General features: G+C 35.0%; 5 protein-coding genes across 9 annotated transcripts in view; 4 read left to right on the top strand and 1 right to left on the bottom strand.

The window, feature by feature from the left end:
* Window positions 1–1,051: 1,051 nt before the first annotated feature.
* LOC122636394 (proline-rich protein 4-like) lies at window positions 1,052–1,996 on the top strand. Its single transcript, XM_043827574.1, has 4 exons — window positions 1,052–1,063; window positions 1,228–1,354; window positions 1,442–1,611; window positions 1,856–1,996. The coding sequence occupies exons 1-4, from the start codon at window positions 1,052–1,054 to the stop codon at window positions 1,994–1,996; spliced, it is 450 nt and encodes a 149-aa protein (XP_043683509.1).
* Window positions 1,997–4,164: 2,168 nt separating this feature from the next.
* LOC122636295 (MAGE-like protein 2) lies at window positions 4,165–5,097 on the top strand. The gene is made up of 2 exons (XM_043827369.1): window positions 4,165–4,517; window positions 4,723–5,097. The coding sequence occupies exons 1-2, from the start codon at window positions 4,248–4,250 to the stop codon at window positions 4,864–4,866; spliced, it is 414 nt and encodes a 137-aa protein (XP_043683304.1). The 5' UTR covers window positions 4,165–4,247; the 3' UTR covers window positions 4,867–5,097.
* A 950-nt stretch (window positions 5,098–6,047) lies between these two features.
* LOC122636393 (early nodulin-75-like) lies at window positions 6,048–7,433 on the top strand. Its single transcript, XM_043827573.1, has 2 exons — window positions 6,048–6,126; window positions 6,387–7,433. The coding sequence occupies exons 1-2, from the start codon at window positions 6,112–6,114 to the stop codon at window positions 7,185–7,187; spliced, it is 816 nt and encodes a 271-aa protein (XP_043683508.1). The 5' UTR covers window positions 6,048–6,111; the 3' UTR covers window positions 7,188–7,433.
* A 483-nt stretch (window positions 7,434–7,916) lies between these two features.
* LOC122636294 lies at window positions 7,917–8,962 on the top strand. 2 transcript variants are annotated; one of them, XM_043827368.1, is made up of 3 exons: window positions 7,917–8,204; window positions 8,394–8,664; window positions 8,769–8,962. In XM_043827368.1, exons 1-3 carry the CDS (start codon window positions 8,193–8,195, stop codon window positions 8,891–8,893), a joined length of 408 nt encoding a protein of 135 aa, XP_043683303.1. In that variant the 5' UTR covers window positions 7,917–8,192; the 3' UTR covers window positions 8,894–8,962. The 2 variants fall into 2 exon arrangements, with proteins under 2 accessions (XP_043683303.1, XP_043683302.1); XM_043827367.1 differs by lacking the exon at window positions 7,917–8,204 and having other exon boundaries at window positions 8,294–8,664.
* Window positions 8,963–9,027: 65 nt separating this feature from the next.
* LOC122636291 (1-phosphatidylinositol 4,5-bisphosphate phosphodiesterase-like) overlaps window positions 9,028–22,200 on the bottom strand; it is a 16,698-nt gene continuing 3,525 nt past the window's right edge. Inside the window, exons 2-20 of one of the 4 annotated variants that reach the window (XR_006328901.1) lie at window positions 19,007–19,061; window positions 16,845–17,076; window positions 16,596–16,655; window positions 16,299–16,436; window positions 15,632–15,711; window positions 15,039–15,174; window positions 14,738–14,838; window positions 14,434–14,600; window positions 13,979–14,189; window positions 13,633–13,891; window positions 13,221–13,421; window positions 12,660–13,112; window positions 12,360–12,566; window positions 11,873–12,245; window positions 11,657–11,809; window positions 11,372–11,549; window positions 10,811–11,261; window positions 10,396–10,635; window positions 9,028–9,298 (exon numbers count right to left, since the gene is read on the bottom strand). Coding sequence is in view for 3 of the 4 variants with exons in the window: in XM_043827353.1 (XP_043683288.1) it covers window positions 10,567–10,635; window positions 10,811–11,261; window positions 11,372–11,549; window positions 11,657–11,809; window positions 11,873–12,245; window positions 12,360–12,566; window positions 12,660–13,112; window positions 13,221–13,421; window positions 13,633–13,891; window positions 13,979–14,189; window positions 14,434–14,600; window positions 14,738–14,838; window positions 15,039–15,174; window positions 15,632–15,711; window positions 16,299–16,436; window positions 16,596–16,655; window positions 16,845–17,015 (3,408 nt within the window). In the remaining variant the exon portion in view is untranslated. Of the gene's footprint in view, window positions 9,299–10,395; window positions 10,636–10,798; window positions 11,262–11,371; window positions 11,550–11,656; window positions 11,810–11,872; window positions 12,246–12,359; window positions 12,567–12,659; window positions 13,113–13,220; window positions 13,422–13,632; window positions 13,892–13,978; window positions 14,190–14,433; window positions 14,601–14,737; window positions 14,839–15,038; window positions 15,175–15,631; window positions 15,712–16,298; window positions 16,437–16,595; window positions 16,656–16,844; window positions 17,077–19,006; window positions 19,062–22,200 lie in introns of those variants that run through there. The other 3 variants (XM_043827354.1, XM_043827355.1, XM_043827353.1) reach the window with 3 other exon arrangements.

Genomic DNA, 22,200 nt, shown 5'->3' with positions numbered 1-22,200 from the left:
ATCTATATTGAGCGAATCGAATGAAACATTTCGATGCTTCCTGTACATGCAGGAAATCGACTATGTAATGATGAATTTATAGATCATTTATAAAATACAGATCTATAGCCTTTCTGAACGAATATTTTTTTTTAGATAAAAAAAATTATATGAAAAAGAAGAAAAAGAACCATTTCGAATGGACATTTTAAATGAGAAACCAATCGATCGAAAATCCTTATTTAAAATTGTCGTATTTTTTCATTTTTCTTCTTTCTCTCTCTCTCTTTTTTTTTTTTTTTATTGACTTCGATCCTATTCCTCTTAAAGAATTTTTCACGATATACCAAAATGAAAAGAAAACATTCCTTTTTCGCCATCGGAGAAGATGATTTTCTTCGGACGGTCGAACGAGCTTACTGGGAATACGGTTATGACAGCCTACGAACGGAGAAAGAAACGAGTAGAATATAATCCTATTTCTTACCAGTGATTTTCTCGTACGAACGAACGAGACGGATACTCATCACTTCCTGTGATTGTAAAAACTCGAATATTCGCCCAGCAGCATCTAGATATATTCATGATTTTTATTTACGTCACTCGAACGTGCTTTTTTTATTTTCTTTTTTCCTTTTTCATCCTTTTTTTTCTATGCAACTCTCATGTAAATAATTTAAACGAGTTAATCATATTTATCACGAAATAAATAAATCGATTAAAATATTTTCAATAGTGAAGTTTCGATTATTAAAATTCTTCCGCGTATTTTTTCTTCTCAAGGACGTTACAATCCTTTCTCAAAGCCAGAACGTGGGATTGGCTCTTGACATCACTATAGCAAGACGAAAGTTAAAGACATGCTTGTAGTAGTGGTAATACGAACTTGTTGTTCCTCCCACCCTCTTCGCTCGGAGCCCTCCGAGAGGGCGATACTCCGTGCCGTAAGATTTTAGTGAAAGGTGGTGGAATCTACCATAGTATATAAGCACGCTATTCGAACCCTGTGAACACTCGACGTTTCATTTCTATCGTTCGATACCCTTTCTTCCAATCGATTCTATTTTACAACATGAATTCGATTGTAAGATATTTGGAAGAAAATTATTATTATTAAAATAAAAAATATTTACCCAAAAAATGATAATTAATATTATTAATAATAGTATCGTATATAATAAGACAGTATGATAATTAATAACAAGAATGAAATACATACAAACATTTTTTCTTTTCATTTTTTTTCAGATCATCTTCTTGGCTCTGACGTCATTGATCGGCACGTCCTTCGCCGGACATTACGAAGAAGATCATGGTAGTTCGACTTACGAAGAAAAATCTAAACCAGTTGAAATACCGATTTATAAAAAATATGGTAAGATTAGAGACACTGTAAAGTCATTTTTATTTTCGTTCTATAAAACTCATACAAGTCTTTCTTATCGTTTGAAATCTTTTGCAGCTATTCCAATACCTCATCCTGTACCAGTAGAAATCCCTCAAGAAATCAAAGTACCTATACCACAACCCTATAAAGTACCGGTTGAAATTCCTCAACCTTATCCTGTCGAAGTTGTCAAGCATGTTGAAGTTCCTGTCGAAAAACCAGAACCATATGTTGTTGAAAAACACGTAAGTATGTTTTTTATTCAGTTGTACTTTTTCAGAAATTATACCGATTAACTATTTAATAATTAATCAATTTTAGATTAAAAAGAAAATATTAGATTCATGTAATATCAATCTTGATAATGTACATGGTGTAAGTCGTAGTCACTGGTTTTTTTACTTCTTCTTCTTCTTTTTTTTTTTAATACTGACATAACTTCTAAACGAGCATGAAAGCTATAACGGCACATTATATCTTCATTTTTAGGTCCCTTACGTCGTGGAAAAGCCGTATCCAGTTTACGTTGAGAAGAAATTTCCGGTTCCCGTGGCGAAGCCGTATCCTGTCCACGTTCCAATCTACAAGCATGTTTTCCACCACACGTCGAAGGGCAAGGGATGGCACTAAAAAAAGAAGATAGGAAAAAAAAACGATTCTGTCTACTCGGAGAACGTTAATCAATATAATAATTTAAGGACGTCGTTAATTTATTATGAGTGTCTTTAGAGAAAACGTTTTCTCCATGAGACGAAATCAGCGCGATATTTCTTTCGCGTTGTTACGATTATTAATTTTGTTACTTGTTTTTTTATACATATTCTTTGTTAAGTTTTTTCTTCTTTCCTATATATATTTTTTTTAAAAAAGATGAGTACGAGTTTACCAAGCATAAAAAAAAAAAGAGAAAAAGGAAAAGAAAGAATCATTGAAAATAAATCGATATTATCAAGAACAAAAATAATTTACTTCATTCGACTTTTCAACATTCGAAATATTAACTATCAATGATCGAGAAAAAAAAGAATGATCTATGGATTGTAATGTGTACCACATAAAAAAGCTCTGAAACTTCCAAATTCTTTCTACTGGAATTAATCTTCTTCCTCTTTCATTCATCCTGGAAACAGAGAAAAATAGTAGGAAGCTGGACGCGTTATCCGGTATTTAATTTCCTCGTTTGTTCATAGTTACGATTTAACTTTGAAAACAAACCAGCAGCTGCATGATCTCAATTCACCATAACAAGCTTGACGGCCTGGTCTGACTCGACGAGACGTTAGCGCGTTCCTTGCGCAGACGTGTGAAACCACTTTTACTTGGGATGCACTTTCACTGTTCCGCTCCGAGATACAGGATAGAATCACCGACGATTCGAATCTCGAGATCGACTGTTCACCTAGCCACACCCCTTGCACGATCTTACCTTTCAAAAATATATAGATAAAATAAATGTTTCAATATAAGCGTATTTCATCTTTTATTCTTCTCCCTTTCTTCCTTTCTCCCCCTCTCCTTCTTTCTTTCTTTCTCTCTCTCTCTCTCCCTCTCTCTTTGTTTATTTTATCTAATATCGACACGAAGAACGTGAAATAATTCGATCCAACTTTCTTCTAATTTTCTCATTTCGATGTCCTTTAATCATGAATTTCTTTTTACATGGATATGATACTTATAGAATTGTATGTATATATATATATATATATATATATATATATATATATGTATGTATATATATATATATGTATGTATATATATATACATACATCTGTGTGTGTGTCTGTTGGATTATTCATCGTCCAAATTAGTTGAATTATATTTGAAAAGATCTATTGTGGAATATTCGACGAGTTTGAATTCTATATTTTTACGTTTCGCTGAACTTTATGACCTTTTGGAAATCCAGATAATACTACATTTACATGTATTGTCTTTCTCCTTCCCCATACCCATCGGTATTTAAATATTCTCTCGTTAATATATATTCGATAGTAAGGGAATTATTCACAGATCGTTAATCAAGAAAATTAGACCGTGACATTATGTTACAATGTTTCAGTTGGTTCGTTCTTTTTCATGAGAAATATCGATTATGATAATTTTGATAATTTTTATTAAAAAATATAACAGAGAGAGAAACAGAGAGAAACAGGGAAAGAGTAGAATAGAGATCGACTCTCTCCTTTTTAACTTTCAATATATTTTATCATAATAAAATCGTTTATCATAAGTAAAATGAAAACATAATTTTCTTTTTATATTTTTCTTTTTCTTTTTAATATATTAACATTACTTTTGGTTTTCCAACGATTTGATTTCTTTTTGTTTTTTATTTCTTGACAATGATCTATATGAAACTGATGAATCAACTTTCATTTACTTTTGATTTATATGCATAAATAATAATAGGTTTTAGTATGATGAATGCAATACAGAACGTTGCACTTAACAATCCACACTCCGAGTCACGGTTCCATTTGTACAGACGTATGATGGATAGCTCTACACTCACCCAAGCAGTCGAGGACCCGAGCGAGCATCAACTGTTGTAATGAAGAGAAGGGAGAAAGTTGCATCGGTATATAAACTCTTGGCCGTGACTTTGAAAGTACCAAAGAGACGGTGAAACATACAGTGAACGGATTTGCGGGAGTGCTACCTTCGCGCAAGTCATTTGGAAAGATGAAACTTTTTGTGAGTAATCAAATCTAATTTTCGATAATAAATTCAATTATATCAATTATCAATAATTAATAAATACTTGATATTGAAAGAAATTCATTAATAGTGAGTCATCGCAATCTTTTAAATTTACAAGTATTCATTAATAATTATAATTTTTCATTGATAATATATTTTTGCGAATTAGATTTTAGCCAGTATGGTGGTTGCTGTTTGGGCCGGTTATGATGAAGACCATGGTGGTTCTACCTATCACGAAACTTCTAAAACTGTGGAAATACCGATCTATAAGAAGTACGCTATACCGATTCCACACCCAGTACCAGTTGCTATACCACAGCAGATTAAAGTACCGATACCACAACCGTATCAGGTACAGGTACCAGTGCCACATCCGGTGCCTGTGGAAGTTGTTAAACACGTTGAGATTCCTGTAGAAAAGCCTGAACCATACGTGGTTGAGAAGAAGGTAAGTGTTGATCGATGGGTAAACGTTTCAGAGAATACAGTTTACTGTAATTTCTACTTTATCGACTTTGATTATATATATATATATATATATATATATATATATATATATATATATATTACTTTCGATCCTTACTTTTCTTCATCTAATTGAAAGTCCGCAAGGTCCATATATGTATGCATAAATTAAAAGAAACTCTTTTTAGGTACCATACGTAGTCGAGAAGCCTTATGCAGTAACAGTCGAGAAACATTTTCCAGTACCCATACCAAAACCATATCCGGTCCATGTGCCAGTTTATAAGCATGTTTTCCATCATCAAAGTAAAGGACACGGTTGGAAACATTGATGTGAAGGGGCACGTAAACTGGACAAATTTATTGCCAAAAAGGATATGTTAATTAAATTAAAGAAAAAAAAAAACGAAGATTAAAAATAGCTTTACGCGTTACTCGAGTAACTTATAGTTCAAAATATATTTAATAAGTGTTACGTTTTGTAAATAATGATTTTACTTGTTTTCTATACAATGTATCTTTGTTTCTTTGTTAAATAAAAATTGTTTAGTTGTACGGGTCGTTAGGTGATCACTTTCCTCCCTCGGGTGACATGACCGTTTAAGCCAGATCGCTTGGATGACTGAAAGGATTCGAAAGTACGAAGCTTAATTGTGGGTTAACCAAGGCGTTTAGCGAACTGCATTCTACCGCTGCAACATTACCTTTTTTAATCCAAGAATCATTTACTTGTGAGATACGGACTGACCCCGTTAACTGTAAGATTGAAAACAAAAGAACTGCCGCGACTAGCATCTTTATCGAGAGATGATCATTAATTCAATTGAACATGGCGATTGTTTCTTTATTTTTTCTTCTGCTTCTTTTTTCTTTTTTTTTTTTAAACACAGCTTTTATAACCGTTTCATAACGTGGTTATAACTCACGGCGATTGTAAAGACAACGTCATTGATCACTTCGTAATTTATTAGCTCAATAGGCCCGAGGCAAAGAACAGTATTATAAGGTTCTCTACCTTAAGGATAAAAAAAAAAAAAATAAGAAAAAAGGAAAAGAAAAAAAATCGTCCAATAGAAAAAGATCCTTAGCTTTTACTCGAAAATGCGGATACGTTGTTCCAACCATCGGATTATCGTCATGATCATTACCTTCGGGCTATACCTCGAGCGATCTTCGACTCCTACCTGTGCACGCCAATTTTAAATGGTTTTGTCCCTGTGTCGTAAACCATCGCCGGTATAGAACGTCAACTACTCGGTCGTATCCAAGGTATGTACGTACATATATACATATATACATACGTTCCTTACGAGAGCCGCAGAATTTATTCAGGAAATACCGGGGCGCGAGCAATTGCATCATTACAGGGCATGAGCACAGAACAACTGCTTTTTACGCCGCTTAAGGGAATCTCAATCGACTTCGGTCAACAAGAAACTTGTGCCGCCTGACTCGAGCAAAAGTTTATAAAACAGGCAAGTACCAACGACGCGCTTTTAGTTTCGTTCAGAGCATTCATTCTATCGGTCATCTTATACTAACTATTTGAAGAATATAAAAAGAAGACAAAGTTAATCATGCTGAGGTTACTGGTAAGCGAAACGCATCAGCGAAACGCTTTTCTCCTTGACGCTTTTCTCTAACTCGACGATATAATCTACTTTGGCACGAGGGAAACTTCGCACGCTTCTGCATATTTTTATTAGACTGGACTCTTTTTAAAAGAGAAATCTTGTCACCCTGCTCGCCCCGACTGCTCGTTATATGTTTCATATTTATATAGAAAACGATACCTGAAGCAAGAAAATCGTTCTTTTTTTTCTTAGTATATATATTCCTTTCTAATCTTTAGATACCATGCCTGTTATGGCTGGCGAGCGTTCGTTCGCACAGCGTTCATATGGACATGATGGATTCCGGTACAATGGATTCTTCATTGTCCAAATTGAAAAGGGGCTACGTTCAAGACCCTTGTCCACCGCAGTACCACCTTCCCGCATATCATCAACCAGCTGTTCTCGTAAAAGCCTATGAACAGCCTAGTTATCCGAAAAAGGAAGTGACAGTTCATCAAGCACCGCCTCATATACAGTATATCGCAAGTCATCAACCGAGTTACACAATTATTCCGAAACAATCGGTTACTTACGTGAAGCCGCAGGTAGTAAATTATCAACCCGTTCATGCACCATCGTATACGGTTCATCCGGTTCAATCGGTCGTCAAACCATGGATGCCATCGTATTCACCGCCTAAAGTGATTTACCAAAAGCCGATGTATTCTTATGCCCCGGTTTATCAAAAGCCGATGTACGAGATGCCGAAAATTTATTTGAAAAAATACGAAGTACCAGCGGTACAAACACAGGTGGTTTATCAAAAGCCAGGCGTTGTTTATCAAAAACCAGCTGTTTCAGGCTATGTATATCAAAAACCAGCTGTTTCAGGCTATGTATATCAAAAACCAGCCCCACATCCTATTTCCTACATTCCACCACCGCAACCTAAAGTTATCCACATACAGGCAGCGCCAGTCTCTTACGTGAAAATTGCTCAACCGCCTCCAATGGTACACCCACCCGTCTATCTTCCACCTGCTCCAGTTCATCCACCCCCAGCTATTGTCAAAATAGCGAAACCTATGTGCGACTGAAATCACAGGGATCACACGAAGCCGAGAGAAAAACTAATTTAATCGCCATCGATTCTCTTAACCATCATGGAGTAAGAGAGACAGCCTAGCTCGCAAGAAACAACGAGATATTTCCTAATCGAAATAGATCAAACCTACCGAGCTACAATTAACTGCCATAATGAGCCGCCTTTCTCGATCGTAATTTAGTAAAAATGCACTTTTGTAATGTCTACACTCTACCAATAAATAATCTGTCTTACGTAATTGCGACAATATTAAGTTTTATCATATCCCACGCTCGCGCTTTAAAATAGCCCATTATTCTTCGAACATCCTCCTCTCGTCTGTTGAATCTGGCAAATTTTCTAACTATCTCTCTTACGAAATCACTCGAGTTTTTTTATTTTTTCCTAAACATGCCAGAGTAACCGTGTAACTTAAGTATCTCATTCCAGCAACCTGGCGTATATATATCTTACTTATTCACGAGATAAAAGAAACTTCTTTGGAAATGAAAACTGTGTAAACTCTGGAAACTGTTCAAAGAATATTTTAAAGTTAGACGTGGTTATTATCTATACTCCTAGGAAATCAATGATACGATAGAAAACTAATTATGTGTACGGTTTCTAAGAGATTTCGACGAATCCTCCGCGTTCTTTCGTCATACATTTGTAACGCTACGCAGTAGATTGCACAATGGCTTCGGCAACTAAGGTTCAATCTACGTTTTGAAACCATACATCGTACGTACACGTTGTTTACTAGCTCTCTAGACCAAATCTCAACCTTCCCATACCCACGTATATAACTCGAGACCATGAAACCGATGTATCCTGTCCTAGAGAAGATACGCCATGGAGTACTGCTGATTATAAACATCCGCTCGTACTTAGCATGGATATTCGCATCAGATATTTCAACATTTCTTTCGGGGAAACCGAGTATAAAACTAACGTTGCTTCTTCAGTTAGCACAGTAGAAATAGCGAGTCTGTTCAACGAGTAAATTACCTTAACAGCTATGAAACATTTTGTGAGTTTGTCTTAATTTTTCTGGTAAAAAGAATCTTCTTTTTTCTTTTTCTTTTTTTTTCACTTTTCTTTTTTTTTTTACTTTTTACTTTCGTTCGAAGAATGTAAAAAATTCGAGTAATCGCTGAAAACGTTGACGTAATTTTCAATGCCTTTTTTTTCTTTTTTTTTCCTGCTTTGTTCCATTCAGTTGTATATCGTGGCAATAGCCATGTGTGACGCTGCAAGAATACCACGTCAATTAGAGTACGAACATTTTCCGAATTTTCGAGCGATTTATCACGGGCATGGTGCAACCAGCTATCAAAACGTACACGTCGATAATTACGGAGACGTGTCACTTTCATCGGATTACGCGGACGGAGTGAGTGATTTGGGTTTGACAGAGCATCATGACACGGATATCGTCCCAATTTTAGAACACGCGAATGAATTGGGACACGTTGGTGAATCAAATGCGGGTAAATAATAATGCTGTCGGTGCATTCATATCACAAATTTCCTAAAAAAAAATATAATAATAATAATATATATATATATGTATGTATTAATTGGTTACTTGTAGAAGTTGCAATTTTCGATGGAATCTTATCACCGGCCTATCACAGTTTAGAAACAGAAGATCATTCATATTACGACGAACACTATGACAGTCATTATGACGATCATATTGGAGGACATTACGAATAAGAACTTGTTAGTTGTTTCATAGATATTGTTGATAACTATTGATGACAATAAATGATTTATGATATTTGACTATTAATCTCTTTATTTTGTCTTTATAGATATATATATTTTTCTTTTTTTTTCTTTTTCATTTCCTTTTTCTTTTTTATTTTTGTTATACATATACGTACGTATATGTGTCGTTGTACGTGCTTAAGTAACGTACAAACGAATCTTACACAGAAGTACGCATATATGTACGTATAAATTAGTATAACAACTTATATTTAAATAACGTTATATTATAATGAAAACAACGACGTGGTATTTGTGATTTTCGTTATGCTAGGCTCCGATTTAAAGCTATTTACAGTGATATTTGGCTCACGATTTGTTCACCCACTTTGGACCAAGAGATAAATTTTTCTGAAAAAGATGAACGATTTTCGCAAAGTGGTATATATATATATATATATATATATATATATACATATATATACATATATATATATACACATATATATATTAATATAGGTATTTTTATTATTATACGCATTCAGTCCGAAGAAATTACTCCAAGGAGCTGTTATTTAATACTCTATTATTCGCCGATATATTTATATATTTTTATCGACTATTTTCTTCTTCAATGAAAGTTTCATCTCAACATTAGAATCATATTGTTTATATGGTCGTGATATCATCACAGTTAAAGACTGTAGCATTATTTCGACATTTAGGCATAAAGAGATACGTGCATCCATGCGAGATTTTTTTTCTCGCATACATACACGTTCAATAGAATCTGACAATAGCCTCGACAATCAAAAAATATCTGGTTCAATAAATTCAATGGTGTGTTAGTTTGAACGGCCTGGTTGTTGCATCACGTTGTTATAGTATCCATATATATATATATATATATATATATATATATGTATGTATTATATGTATATATATATATATTAACGTTTTATCATATATTACGTTATATATATATATACTCTCTTTTTATATTATATATCGTTATTGTATTTCTTTCATGTACATTATATTGTACCATGACATATATATATATATATAAAATACTTATACATACACATACCTACGTGTATATATATATATGTACATATACACACATAAATGTATATGTATAGAATATTTTATACTTATAACATACCATAGGAGAATTTGACTAGATCACTTTAGTTGTATTGACTCTCTTATTATCCTAAATAGTTTTGCTCGCGCAGCGACGGACATAATGCGGAGGTACAAGATATATATATATATATATATATATATATACACATATATATATGTATATATATACATATACTGCTTTTTCTTTTTTTTCTCTTCTGTATTCTTTTTTCTTATTTGCTTGTTTATCTTTTATCTTACTTTTTTTGTAATTTTTTTTTTGTTCCGTTTTTTATAAAAAAATATTCAGAACGATTAACTAGGTACGTTAGATTTGATTAACTTGACGTTTTCGTATCTTTCAGCGTTCTTGGACTTACGTATGAACGACGAAAGATTCGTGAACGACAACTAATGAGGCTTGATCCCAATTCCAATTATAATTACTGATACCGCGTATCCCATTGTTAAGAGGTCTTAAAAGGATGTTCGTCCCTTGTGGACGGTGTCTCGTGACTTGGAGCAGTCGTTGAAAGGAAATCGAAAAGGAATCACGCGTAAAATTCGGTCTTCGGTCCCAATTCATATTCCATTTCTTCGTTCTTATACATATCCATGATCTGTAAAAAAAAGAAAATAAAGAAAAAAAAGATCATGCTTTCGTATACTACGAATATTTTTCTTTCTTCATATCTAACATAGCGTTGAACGTTGAACTTTTGATAATAATATTAAAATAATATGCCCGAATAATATACGATTATCGTAATCTGATCACTATACCTCGTCCCTTACCGCATTCATATCTTTCTGCAGCTCCTCCAATTGCTTCTCGTGTATGACCTTTAACTTCTCCTTCTCCCTGTTCTGTATCATCTGCGCTATCTTTCGTTCTTCCATGAATTTCTTTGTATTGTTCTGTTGTTTCTCCCTAAGCCTGCCTTCTTTGATACCTCGTGTCTTCAAGGTTTTATCATTCATCACCTCTCTCATACTCTCGACCGATAACTTAGCCTGTCTCGTATTCATCTCTTTAATCTCACGCTCGTGTCTTGCCGTCAGCTGTTTCTGTTGTGTTACCTGAGCTGTCATACATAATTTCCTTAATTGCATACGACGTTCTTCGAGATGAACTCGTACTAGATCACGTTCCTCGCGACGTTGTCTATCAGCTAACCGTGACCATTGGCTTGTTTGCTCGTTCACGGCTTGTCGTATGATAGGATCTCTCGATAATTCTGCTTTGCTAAATAACAAAAAGAGAACTTTTTTCTTTATCGAATTAAAATTATTGCTAAGGGGTGTATAATAGCTTCGGACTATTCTATTGAAAAAGGAAAATATTCGAAGGCTTACTTTTTCCCTTTGATTATCTTTTCTATCGCAACACAATGTTGCTTTTGTACGGACATCTTTTCCTTCTGGTGCCTCTTCTTTAAAGATTCCAATTCCTTTTGTTGCTTTCTCAAAACTTTTTGATAACCTTTCTCTAACCTCAAGGATTCTACCGTGATCGGATCGAATTTTATTTCCTCTGTGTAAAACACAATTGACGATTATTGATCCATCGAAAATTCAATTTTAAAAGTGAAGTAAGACGTGGTTTCTATATTTTTTCTTTTTTTTATTTTCTCTGATTACCTCTAGGCTTCGCAGCTTCTTGATGCTTAGTAGGCATCGAATTTGAGCTACTTTTACTGTCACTCTCCTCGATTCCAAGCCCGCGCATTTTATTTTGCGACATGCTTTCAGTTTTCTTGAAAGCTCGGGGTGCAGTTAAAGCGTCCATAAATTCTATGGGAATAAGAGACATCGATATAAAAGTGAAAATCAATCATGAATTATCTACCGTCTCACCTTGAAAACCATCCGGTACGTAGATCTTTATTTCTATATTGCAAAAGAGCATAGGCAGAGACATAGGAAAGTTTGCCTCGGTGCGTAAAGAGATATGACGGTAGCCAGATTGCAAACCGTCTAAAGGAACTATTCTTTGGCCAAGAAGTTTTCCGTTTGATTCGTCATAGACGGCAAATCTTAGAGCGGCCAAATCTGGTAATACAACTTTTCTAAAGAGGAAAGGCTCCTCGTTGTATACCGGATTGAGGCCATTCGCTGGTACGACTCTTGTACGAAATTCTTTTCTTATCGTGTCGGTTGGTAAACCATACATTTCTACTTCGACGTAGGTACCAACCTTTTTGTCCGAAAGGAACTGGCCCGCTATTACCTGACACAAAAAAGATTTTTTACGTAGATATGATAGAGCGCTACACACACACACACACACACACACACATATATATATATATGTATACTTGAGGAATCATTAACGATACTTTACCTGTACGCTACATTGTATAGCGATTACACCATCCACTGGACTTTCGGCAAACGGATCGAAACTTCTATCAGCACGTCTCATGAAATCCGGCTTGAGGAGATATCCAGAGGACCCATTATATTCGAACTTACCCTGGTTTAGTTGCATTGGCAGATCCGCCGTTTGAAAGTTCAGTGACACCATTTGACAACCGGCGTTCCAGAAGACCTAGTTTGGAACAATCGATCGATCGACCGAAAAGACTAGTTCAACGATTCTTTTCTATTCCTTGTATAGGGAATGCTTATGGCTCAACATTACCTGTGGCATATAATTCGAGGAATCCGCACGAGTACCTTTTGGATATATCCGACTCATTTGCCGTTTATTATAATTTACGAATTCGATGGCGGATGTCTTTAGATAGTTCAGTCCAGCCGTTTCCGCGAAGGAAGACATATTATGGTGAATGTTCTTTTCTGTACAAGACACATATATCCTTTTGTAGGAATAAAATTTCTTTATAAAATCGATATAAAGATCGTAATAATCAACAACGAACGTACGTTCGGCGACGTCAAAACCCGGAAACTTTATAGGCTGAGCGTAATTGACCATGGAAGATAGCCACGGATGAACGTTCGTCGTACTTCCGGTATAAGGTTGAGCCACAGCCAGTTCCAAGCTTTCGCCGAGACCAGCTGGACCGCTGCCAGACTGCTGTTGTTGAACGCCTGTTGTCGATGACGTCATTGAATCCGTCGAAGTTTCATCCTGAAGATCAAGGCGGAAACGTTATTATCCACATAGTTCGAGTATGGTCATCGAACAAGGTCAAATTTCGATCGTCTTATCTCTTCATTTATTATAAAGTACTTTTACCTTCGAAGGTTGCTGTTCAACGACTGCAGCTACGACAGGTGGCGCACTTGCATCCTCTTTAATCTCATCTTCGATCACAAATTGCCCTTGTTTGAACAGTTCGAGTTCTTGCTTCTCTACTTCTGGCTTGAGACGTTTATTTTTAATCAGTATCTTACGCTTCAACATGTTAGGCGATGGCAATGGTACCCCCGGTTCCAGCTGTTTTACGACATAGTACATGATTATTATATGTTTGACAGCTGATCTTTATCGGCCGATGAAATTTTATCGGACCGATAATCATCGATGTGATATTTACGATCACCGAGTACTTCATAAATATTCATATTTTCAACTATATAAGATTATTTCTCAGTAAAATGTTTTTCTTTTTTTTTTATTTCTTTTCCTTGATTCAAAATGAACTTACGGAAAAATCCTTAAGGGGTTCCTTTAATAGTAGGTCTCCAAGTATCTCATCGCAATACTTGGCTAATTTGTATTGCTGTTTCTTACTACAGTGATTCTCAAAGCTGAGTATTACTGGATATTCAGATGTTACGAAGGCTGTATCTCTTACAGCATATATGACGTCTTTGAAGAGTATGTCAGTACACATCGCTTTACCATGAGTTATTATTGGCTCCTCGTCTTCTCCCTTTCCATCCCAGCAATCCAATTCGACGCATCTTTCGTGAAAACAAATCGATTAATATAACATGAAATGAAATTTATTTGTCGAGATTTATGAAATTTATTTTCGAGATATAACTTGCCTGCAACCAGCAAGCAACACTTGTCTGTACATCTCGACGCTACTCTTTCCACCAAACTGACGACCACTCAGATACGTGTTATGGCTCGAATTGATATAATAATGCGCCAGTGGTTGGTCCATGTCCATATATACGTCTAATCTGTCTAGAAACACCGGTGCATTTTCATCCGACATCAGGTATCTTATGAAGCCGTCCTTCGTCATCGTTTCTGAAAGGACGTGATTGTTTCTGAAAGGATGCCGTTTCGAAGGTATAAACTAATTCGAAATATAGTGAAAAGTGATAGATATTTTAGAGTGTTAAAGAATCTCTAGAAAATACAAGCAGAGATAAACAGAGAGAAATAGATAAGTAGATAGATACATAGATAGAGAAGGAGACAGACAGATAAAAATGAAATAAAAAGATTGTAATGAACAAATTTGTAGAGAATGTTCTTTTTTTCGGCTTACTTTGATTTCGGGCAGTTTCATTCTGCTCGTAATCGTTGATAATTTCTAACGCTCGTTTCTCGTCGTAAAGAGGATAAAGAATCTCGTTTAAGGTCGGATCACGTTGTTTCTCATTGAGAAAGGTAATCAACTGTTCGAGGTTTATCGTGTCTGCCTTTCCTTGTGTTCTGAAATTTCCCGAATAAATAATCGTTAGCAGGGAACTCATTCGCGTAATCTCATCGTTGATTATTTGAATTGCACAATGCACGGAATATCGTTACAGAGAATTGTTCCTCTTTCCGAGGAAATATTTCTTACTCACATCGATTGAAAGAGCTCCTCTATATCGTTCCTCGGGCATATTTTATGATAAAGAGCGTAAAATGCATCGAAGGTAAAGTCGTCCGGCTCTATAACGTCATTCTGAAAGGTAAAAGGAAGACACTTTATTGCGGCAATAAATTAATATATATATATGCTCTACCTTCTTTCTACTCATATAGAGATGTACATGCATATACATACATACATACATACATATATATATATATATATATATATATATATATATATATATCTTGAAACATAAAAATTTTCCATTTTGAAAGATAGGTGATAAATACCTTGCCGCTTGGTAGATTTAAATCAGAGAGACATTGATAGACAAGCTTCTCAGTTTTTCCAGACGCAAAAGTCCTCGCGACCACTCTCACCGGAACTTTTCCATTTGGATCGACCAACATTCTGAGTCGCATCCAACTAAAACAGGACAAAAAAGGATCGTTCATCTTCTCACTGAAGTTCAAAAAAGGCAAGAAAGAGAGAGAGAGAGAGAGAGAGAGAGAGAGAGAGAGACAGAGAGCTACTTTACAAAAGCATTGGATAATTTTGTCAAAGTAAATTCACAAAGGTGAATTTTTCAATTGGACATTCCTTTTTAATGGAAGAACCTAATACCAACGAATGAATATTTACCGGAAAAGAGGAAGGAAGATCTTCAGAGGGAATTGTCGTCTCTCTTTAGTGGGGAATCCTTTTATCGCGTCTACGTACGTACATACATACTTATATAACTTATATAGGTATATCGTCTGCGTAAAAGCTTCGAGACTAATTGTTTCGTGACGCAGAACGAAGAAGCTACCTTTGTTTACGCTCTACGTGCGTATCGTTCGAAACGCTTTTTAACAGAATGCAATTTTATTGGTAAACTTACTGTTTCTTCAGGCATGTCAGCGGACAAAAGTTGTTGGCTTTCACGTTGTGCGTAATCGATCGTACACCGTCCAACCATACCTATCACGGCAAATAAAACATATACACGTGTAACTATTAGATGAATCTGTTGAATTTTCTGTTTTTTTCTTTCTTTCTTTTTTTCTTTCTTTCTTTTTTTCTTTCTTTCTTTTTTTTCTTCTTCTTTTTCATTTATTATTATTATTATTATCATTATCGAGTTATACTCATGTTTTCTATATCTTTTTCTTTTTTCTTTCATTTTTTTCCGTCCTTCGTATATCCATCAACACGTACTTACTAACATTGCAAGCGATAATAGACGATAATTGGTGAAACGGAATACTGAATAACATTTTATCACGATCATTTAAAAGTCATTTAATGTCAATGAAATGTATCGGATGTAAATGGTCAGTCATATCGTGCATAATGATCGAGTATACATATATGAAAAAAAAAAAAGAAAGAAAGAATAAGAAAGAGAAAAAAGGGGAAACGAAAAAATAAAAAAATAAAAAGAAAGAATAGAAAACACATAGCGTCGCCACGTGCCACGATGTATACTTATACAAAATTTTCAGCTCCATTATGCGGTATAAAAGTTAACGAGCTCGTGGCGGTACTGTTATCGTAATCAGCGTTACCTTGGCGGTCGTGGCATCCGGACAAACGACGTGCTGATAATTGATGTTGGTGTAATCGACGCCCGAACAGATGGTCAAACTTTTTTCATCTAGTAGCTCACCGTGTTTGGAAACTAATTTATCATACAGCTTTGGATCCTTTAACAAGAGTTAAGTACATACGTTTTTCATACGTAACCTCGTAAAAATAATTTGCATCGTACATTTAAGAAAATGTTTAAGAGGTATTCTTTTCGTACGAATAAAATAATTAAAAGAGACAATAAGAGAAAGATTGTTCTGAATTATTTGATTTACCTTTGGCACTCCACCAGCACGAATATCGCTCACTTGACACAGTTCTAATACATCACCGTCCTAAAGAGGAAATGAAAGAAGATAATCTCGTCATTTGAAGAAAAAACATACTTAAGGAAAGACGTATCAAGACAAAAGGAAAAAAAGAAAAAACGGAAAAAAGTATTAAACAAATACAAATTATATGATGTAGTTGAAAAGAAATGACAAGACATATGTAGGTACATATAATGGAAACGAATACATCACCTTTCCTTCGCTCTGCCAATAAATAAAGAAACCGTACACGTCGACCTTGAACATACAGTTCATCTCAAGCTCCGTATTGTCCTTCTCCTCGGACCATCGATCAAAGACGCATCCATTACGAAGCGCTTCCGGCACTTCGATCTGCCAGTTGAATTCGAATCTCTTCGTCATCTTTCCCTGTACTCTCCTTCCAAGTTAAAGACCGGATCTTAGTTCTTCCCTCGAATGGATTCTGACGAAAGATCGAAGACGATACCATAAAATCTTTCGTTAGCTCGTTTATCTTTTATTCTTTTAACGTTTAACTTGTATAACAATAATCGATTGAAAAATTTTCAAATATGTACTTATATCTGTAAAAAACGCGATAAATTATTTCTAAAATTAAACATCACTTTTTTCTTGCGTTTCTTCTTCCTCTTTTTTTCTTTTTGCGACGGTACGATCGTTAAAAAAAAAAAAAAAAAAGGAAAAGAAACTTTTTCAAACCAAGATCGATCGATTATCTCGTACTAATGCGTGATAATTTCAACGATCTTACGTAATAAGACGATAAAAATAAAATAAAAATAAGCGATAAAAAGAAAAAAAGAAGAAAAAAACGAAAAGGAAGAAAAAACATGCAGCCAGCCATACGTTCGTTACCGCGTTTTATTATCTGAAAATGAATTCGACGATGTGTACAAGGTGTAGCAATCTTGTAACTCACGACCCCGATAGATATTCACATGTATACATATGTCATCCCTTAATGATATTTTATGAAACTCAATCGGGCATTAACCCCGTTCTAAAGAAAATGCGAGACACACTCGAGTTTCTTAGCCAGTCTCGACTTATCATCTCTCGTCGAGCTTCTTTTCCTCTTTTTTCTTCTTCCTCTTCTTCTTCTTCTTCTTTTTCTTTTTTTTTTTTCTCATCGATCTCATATACACGACCACACACATGACCCCCTAAGACACACACACACGTTGTCATTCGCAAACTCGACTTTTTCTTTGCTCGCTTACGAGGACAAGAACGAGTAAACGCATAACGCATGAACCTTGTTAATATTCCAAGAGGAACGTTTTGCTTAAGTTATTCCTTTTATGCGAGGTCATAGTCAGGGAGCTGACCTCTCCGAGGCATAGCGAGTTTTACGAACGAGCCTTTTCTTCTTATTCACGTCGTTTGGCGAGAACCTTTATTCCCGAGAAATCGAATCATGTAAACATACACATGCATACATACATACATACAGGCATGCATACGTACACACATACGTAAGTACACACGTATATAGATCTCCATGAGGATTATCCAGGAATATAATTCGAAGATTCGCAACACGTGTGTTTCCTCTTTTCACTGAAAATTCCAACACCGACGCGAAACTTCTCCGTACGAAATAGAATTAGACGAAGCGGAAAGCTTTCCAGGCTTCAAAGCGATTCGATATTGATAACGGTCTAGAAACCAAGAGAGAGATCGCCCAGATCTGCATAGGATGTTATTATTTTAGGCAGTACACGACACACCGACACTCGGTGTGCTACGTCAAAGCCTAAGCTATCTTTTTTCTTTTTTTTCCTGTTTTTTTGCTTTTTTTTTCTCTCTTTCTTTACTAGCATCGTTGCACCGATTGACCTTTACTAACTTCATGCACTAACTAAGCGGAACTAACGAAAGGAAATGCCAGGTATAGGTGGTGGGGCGATGTTCGTGGGAGTTATCCATGTTTCTTATTCTTTTCGTTCTTTTTATTTCATTTTTTTTCTTTCAGTAATAATGAATCCACAAGAACGAAAAAGTGATTATCATCTTATGTCAGATTCAATATAGGATATATAAGATTTGTTTGAGAATCGCATAAAAAAAATTTTTTTCTTCCTTTTTTCTTTTTTAATTACACCGTCGAGCAAACAATTAATCACGTTCTATTGTTCGAATGTAAAAGGGGGAATGAAAAAAAAGATAGTGCCATTGAGAACTATGAAAAAGCTTGCAACGTGTCAGATTGTAGAACAAGTCGTTCAAATTTCAGCACTCAATTTAGGAAAGTATTGCAGTTGAAGGGGAGGGAGGGAAGACCTTCCAGTTTATGTGGCACTTTTATCTCTAGGGGTGCATAAAAGAATCTCAGGGAGCGGAGCTTATGAAAGCGAGCTAAGCAAACTTACGACGTTAAGAGCGTCTCTTCCGGGCCGGGTTGCTCATTTTATTTTCCCTCGGTACCTACGACACGAAAGATCGAATATAAACTTAATGCATTTTACACACACACGCACGTACAGACACACATATACACAGAAAGACACACGGATATGACGCTGGTACGCTCGCGCGCTTGCTCGCGAAGATTAAACCTCAAGGTCTCTCTTTCTCTTTCGCACACACTCGTACTCATACATATAGACGTACACCCACATTCACGCATAGATACCTTTGAAATTTCGCTTTATATATAGATTCTCAGATTTTGCTGAATTTTCAATCGTAAATGCTTATTTGACAGTTACAGTCAAATAGTTTATACGAAAATATCATGTACCGTTTATTCAGTCCTGTCTTTAATAAAATCAATGATCCGGGAAATTCGCTTGCTCTTTGATTCGCATATTCAATATATATATCATATGTATATAGATAATATATCTGTACATGTATATATATTTATATATACATACGTATAGATATGTAAATACATAGATTCGATTTCAAAAGCATCGAATTATACAACGTTTAATGGAAATACACGAATATCTAAACAAAAATGAAAAAATAACACGAAATCGACATTACTTTCTATAATTAAAGTGGAACACGAATGTGTCGTGATGAAAACACGATCAAGATATCTAATGAACTACGTATTTTCTACGATTAACACGTCAACACAGCTGTCAACGATCATCGCTTATTTGCTCGTATATTCGTATGACCGAGCAGAGTTAGATGGCTAATAGAAGAAAAGAAAAAGAAAAAAAAATAGAAATATAATGCTTGCCGTGTATTGCTTAGTATTATTCGAACTATCTATCTATCTGTCTTTTCGTTTCTTCGACTAAGTGTCTATTAAAAGATCGGCACGCACGACACTAACTTATGCGAGTCTTTCTAGCTCGCTTTGTAATCGTTAAACTAGCTATCGATGCATGAGTTTATCGTACACGGACATCCCGAATTCTTATCTCTATCCAGTGTCTTATCTTAATTGGTATACTAAAAAGAAAAAAAAAACAGAGAGAAGAAAAAAGAAAAAGAAAAAAGAAACGAGAAAAGAAATATACGCTCACGTACATACACACATACACATATATATATACACATACGTATGCATAGATATTACATACATGCATACCATATACATATCTTACGTTTTCCCGTGCAAACATTAATTTGATTTGACGTAACTCGTTTGCCGAATAAGAATCGTTGAAACAAAGGTAATTATAACAACGTCCGGTCGTATCTTTTCGCGAATGTATTCTATCGAATGGCGATTGATCGATCGAGTACGACAGAATATATATTTAGAAAGCGTCAATCGAAGTTACGTACGTTCTATCTTCCATTTGATTTTTTTCTCTTTTTTTCTCTCTCTCTCTCTCTCTCTTTATCTCTATCCTTTTTCTTTTCTTTATTTTTTTTTCTTCATCTAATCGATTAAAAGAAACTATTAGAATTTATTTTCTTTGACAATTATTTCTCGAACGTTATATATATGTATATATATATATACATATATATATGTACATATATATATATATATATATATATATGTATATAGTTGTCCTTTGATAGGAAGAAAACTAGTTTTTATAGACAAGATTGAAATTAGAGACATTGCAAAAAGGTACTCTTCTCGTTTGATACTTTATCCTTGATAAAAATGATTATCCTCGTGAACGCTTTTATACTAAGAGAAATCATTCCTTGTTATTTTCTTCGTAGAAACGCCTCTTCCTTTCGGCTATTAATCTTTATCAAAAGGAACTACCACTACTAGTACTATTATTACTAAGTCGACAGTAGCCAGAGGCGTTTATCAAACGATCATCTCGAAGGTTTTAAGAAAGAGCAAGAGGAAGAGAGAACAGAGAGATAGATACAGAGATAGAGAGATAGAGAAAGAAATAAAGAGAGAAAAATGTTCCCGTTCGCGTAAATGCTCTGATGATGACGTTTCACCGAGTGGCATCTTTCTAATGGTTGGCCATTAACGAGAAATTATTTTCTCCTAACGTACGAAAATAAGTTACGCGCTAAATTTGTCTGTCAATATCTTTCTTCTACGCTTTCTAAGAATAGTCGAACGTATAAGTAGGCTGTTATGTTGATCGTAAAGAACGGAATGTCAAGAGTTTACGATAAGCTTGGAGAAATGTGAAAGTATGTGTTTTTCACTGACATATATATATATATATATATATATATATATATATATATATATATACACAATGTTATCTATATAATGTACATATATGTATTTAATATGTTTCAGCCAAACATAATATTTGCGATAATCATTTCGCGCCTATCGGACTATCTGTGTCTCTTAGATTTGATTTTCATTTGAAACTATATACGTATGATCGAAAACAGCTGATTTTACGTAAATCCGTGATCATAATATCGTAGAGTTCGTGCCATGGCACGATCTTACGTCTTTCAAACCGAAACCTTGTGTACACGAAAAGTGTAAACAGATGAGCAGCACCGTGCTACGAAAATAATGTATCCATACAATCGACGTGTCTCGTGCTAGCTTTATGCTTTTATCTCTTCATTGCTCAACGAATAGATTTTTGGCGGCTTCGCCCGACAAACGAATTATTCCCACGATTGTATTAACGATGCGTCATAACGACGAAGGATTCTAGTACCTTGCCGAGAGCTCAAGTGCGTGGAATAATTATTCGCGCACACAAGGACTTTTTTTTCATTTCTCTTTTTTACTTTTTATTTTTTCTTTTTTTTTCTACGTCAGCCTGGAAAATGACAAAACTTTTTTTCAAGTGAAAATAATGTCGCGAGAAAAATGAAAAAAGAGAGGGAGGAGAAGATAAATAGAAAAAAAAGAAAAAGAGAAAATAAGAAAATAAAAAATAATTGTCGCACGCAAGTAAACCTTGTATTACTTTTTTCTTTTCTTTTTTGTTGTTGTAGTCCTGTTTCTAGTTAACGACTCATGTAACTTTGTAACTGCACATGCACTTATAAAATATTGTTTAATTAAACGAATTCATTGCTACTTTATATGCAGCAATATGCAAGTAAAAAGAGAACTTTCACGCGCAAGTAGTATGTAGTATGTAATATCTTTTTTTCTTCTTTTTCCTTTTTCGGCTCCATTTATATCGTACTTAATCCT

This window comes from Vespula pensylvanica, chromosome 21 (genome assembly GCF_014466175.1).
Source record: "Vespula pensylvanica isolate Volc-1 chromosome 21, ASM1446617v1, whole genome shotgun sequence".
In the NCBI taxonomy this organism is placed as follows: domain Eukaryota; kingdom Metazoa; phylum Arthropoda; class Insecta; order Hymenoptera; family Vespidae; genus Vespula; species Vespula pensylvanica.
The sequence above is the reverse complement of the archived record's forward strand: the minus strand, read 5'-3'. Positions and strand labels throughout refer to the sequence as shown.

What these genes read in the sequence shown, in the direction of transcription:
- LOC122636394 (XM_043827574.1), top strand. An exon ending in ACCGATTTATAAAAAATATG is followed by an intron (nt 1,355 to 1,441) that starts GTAAGATTAGAG and finishes AATCTTTTGCAG; the next exon opens with CTATTCCAATACCTCATCCT. An exon ending in CATATGTTGTTGAAAAACAC is followed by an intron (nt 1,612 to 1,855) that starts GTAAGTATGTTT and finishes CTTCATTTTTAG; the next exon opens with GTCCCTTACGTCGTGGAAAA.
- LOC122636295 (XM_043827369.1), top strand. Translation starts at nt 4,248, where the DNA reads ATGGTGGTTGCTGTTTGGGCCGGTTATGATGAAGACCATGGTGGTTCT. An exon ending in CATACGTGGTTGAGAAGAAG is followed by an intron (nt 4,518 to 4,722) that starts GTAAGTGTTGAT and finishes AACTCTTTTTAG; the next exon opens with GTACCATACGTAGTCGAGAA.
- LOC122636294 (XM_043827367.1), top strand. Translation starts at nt 8,352, where the DNA reads ATGCCTTTTTTTTCTTTTTTTTTCCTGCTTTGTTCCATTCAGTTGTAT. An exon ending in CGTTGGTGAATCAAATGCGG is followed by an intron (nt 8,665 to 8,768) that starts GTAAATAATAAT and finishes GGTTACTTGTAG; the next exon opens with AAGTTGCAATTTTCGATGGA.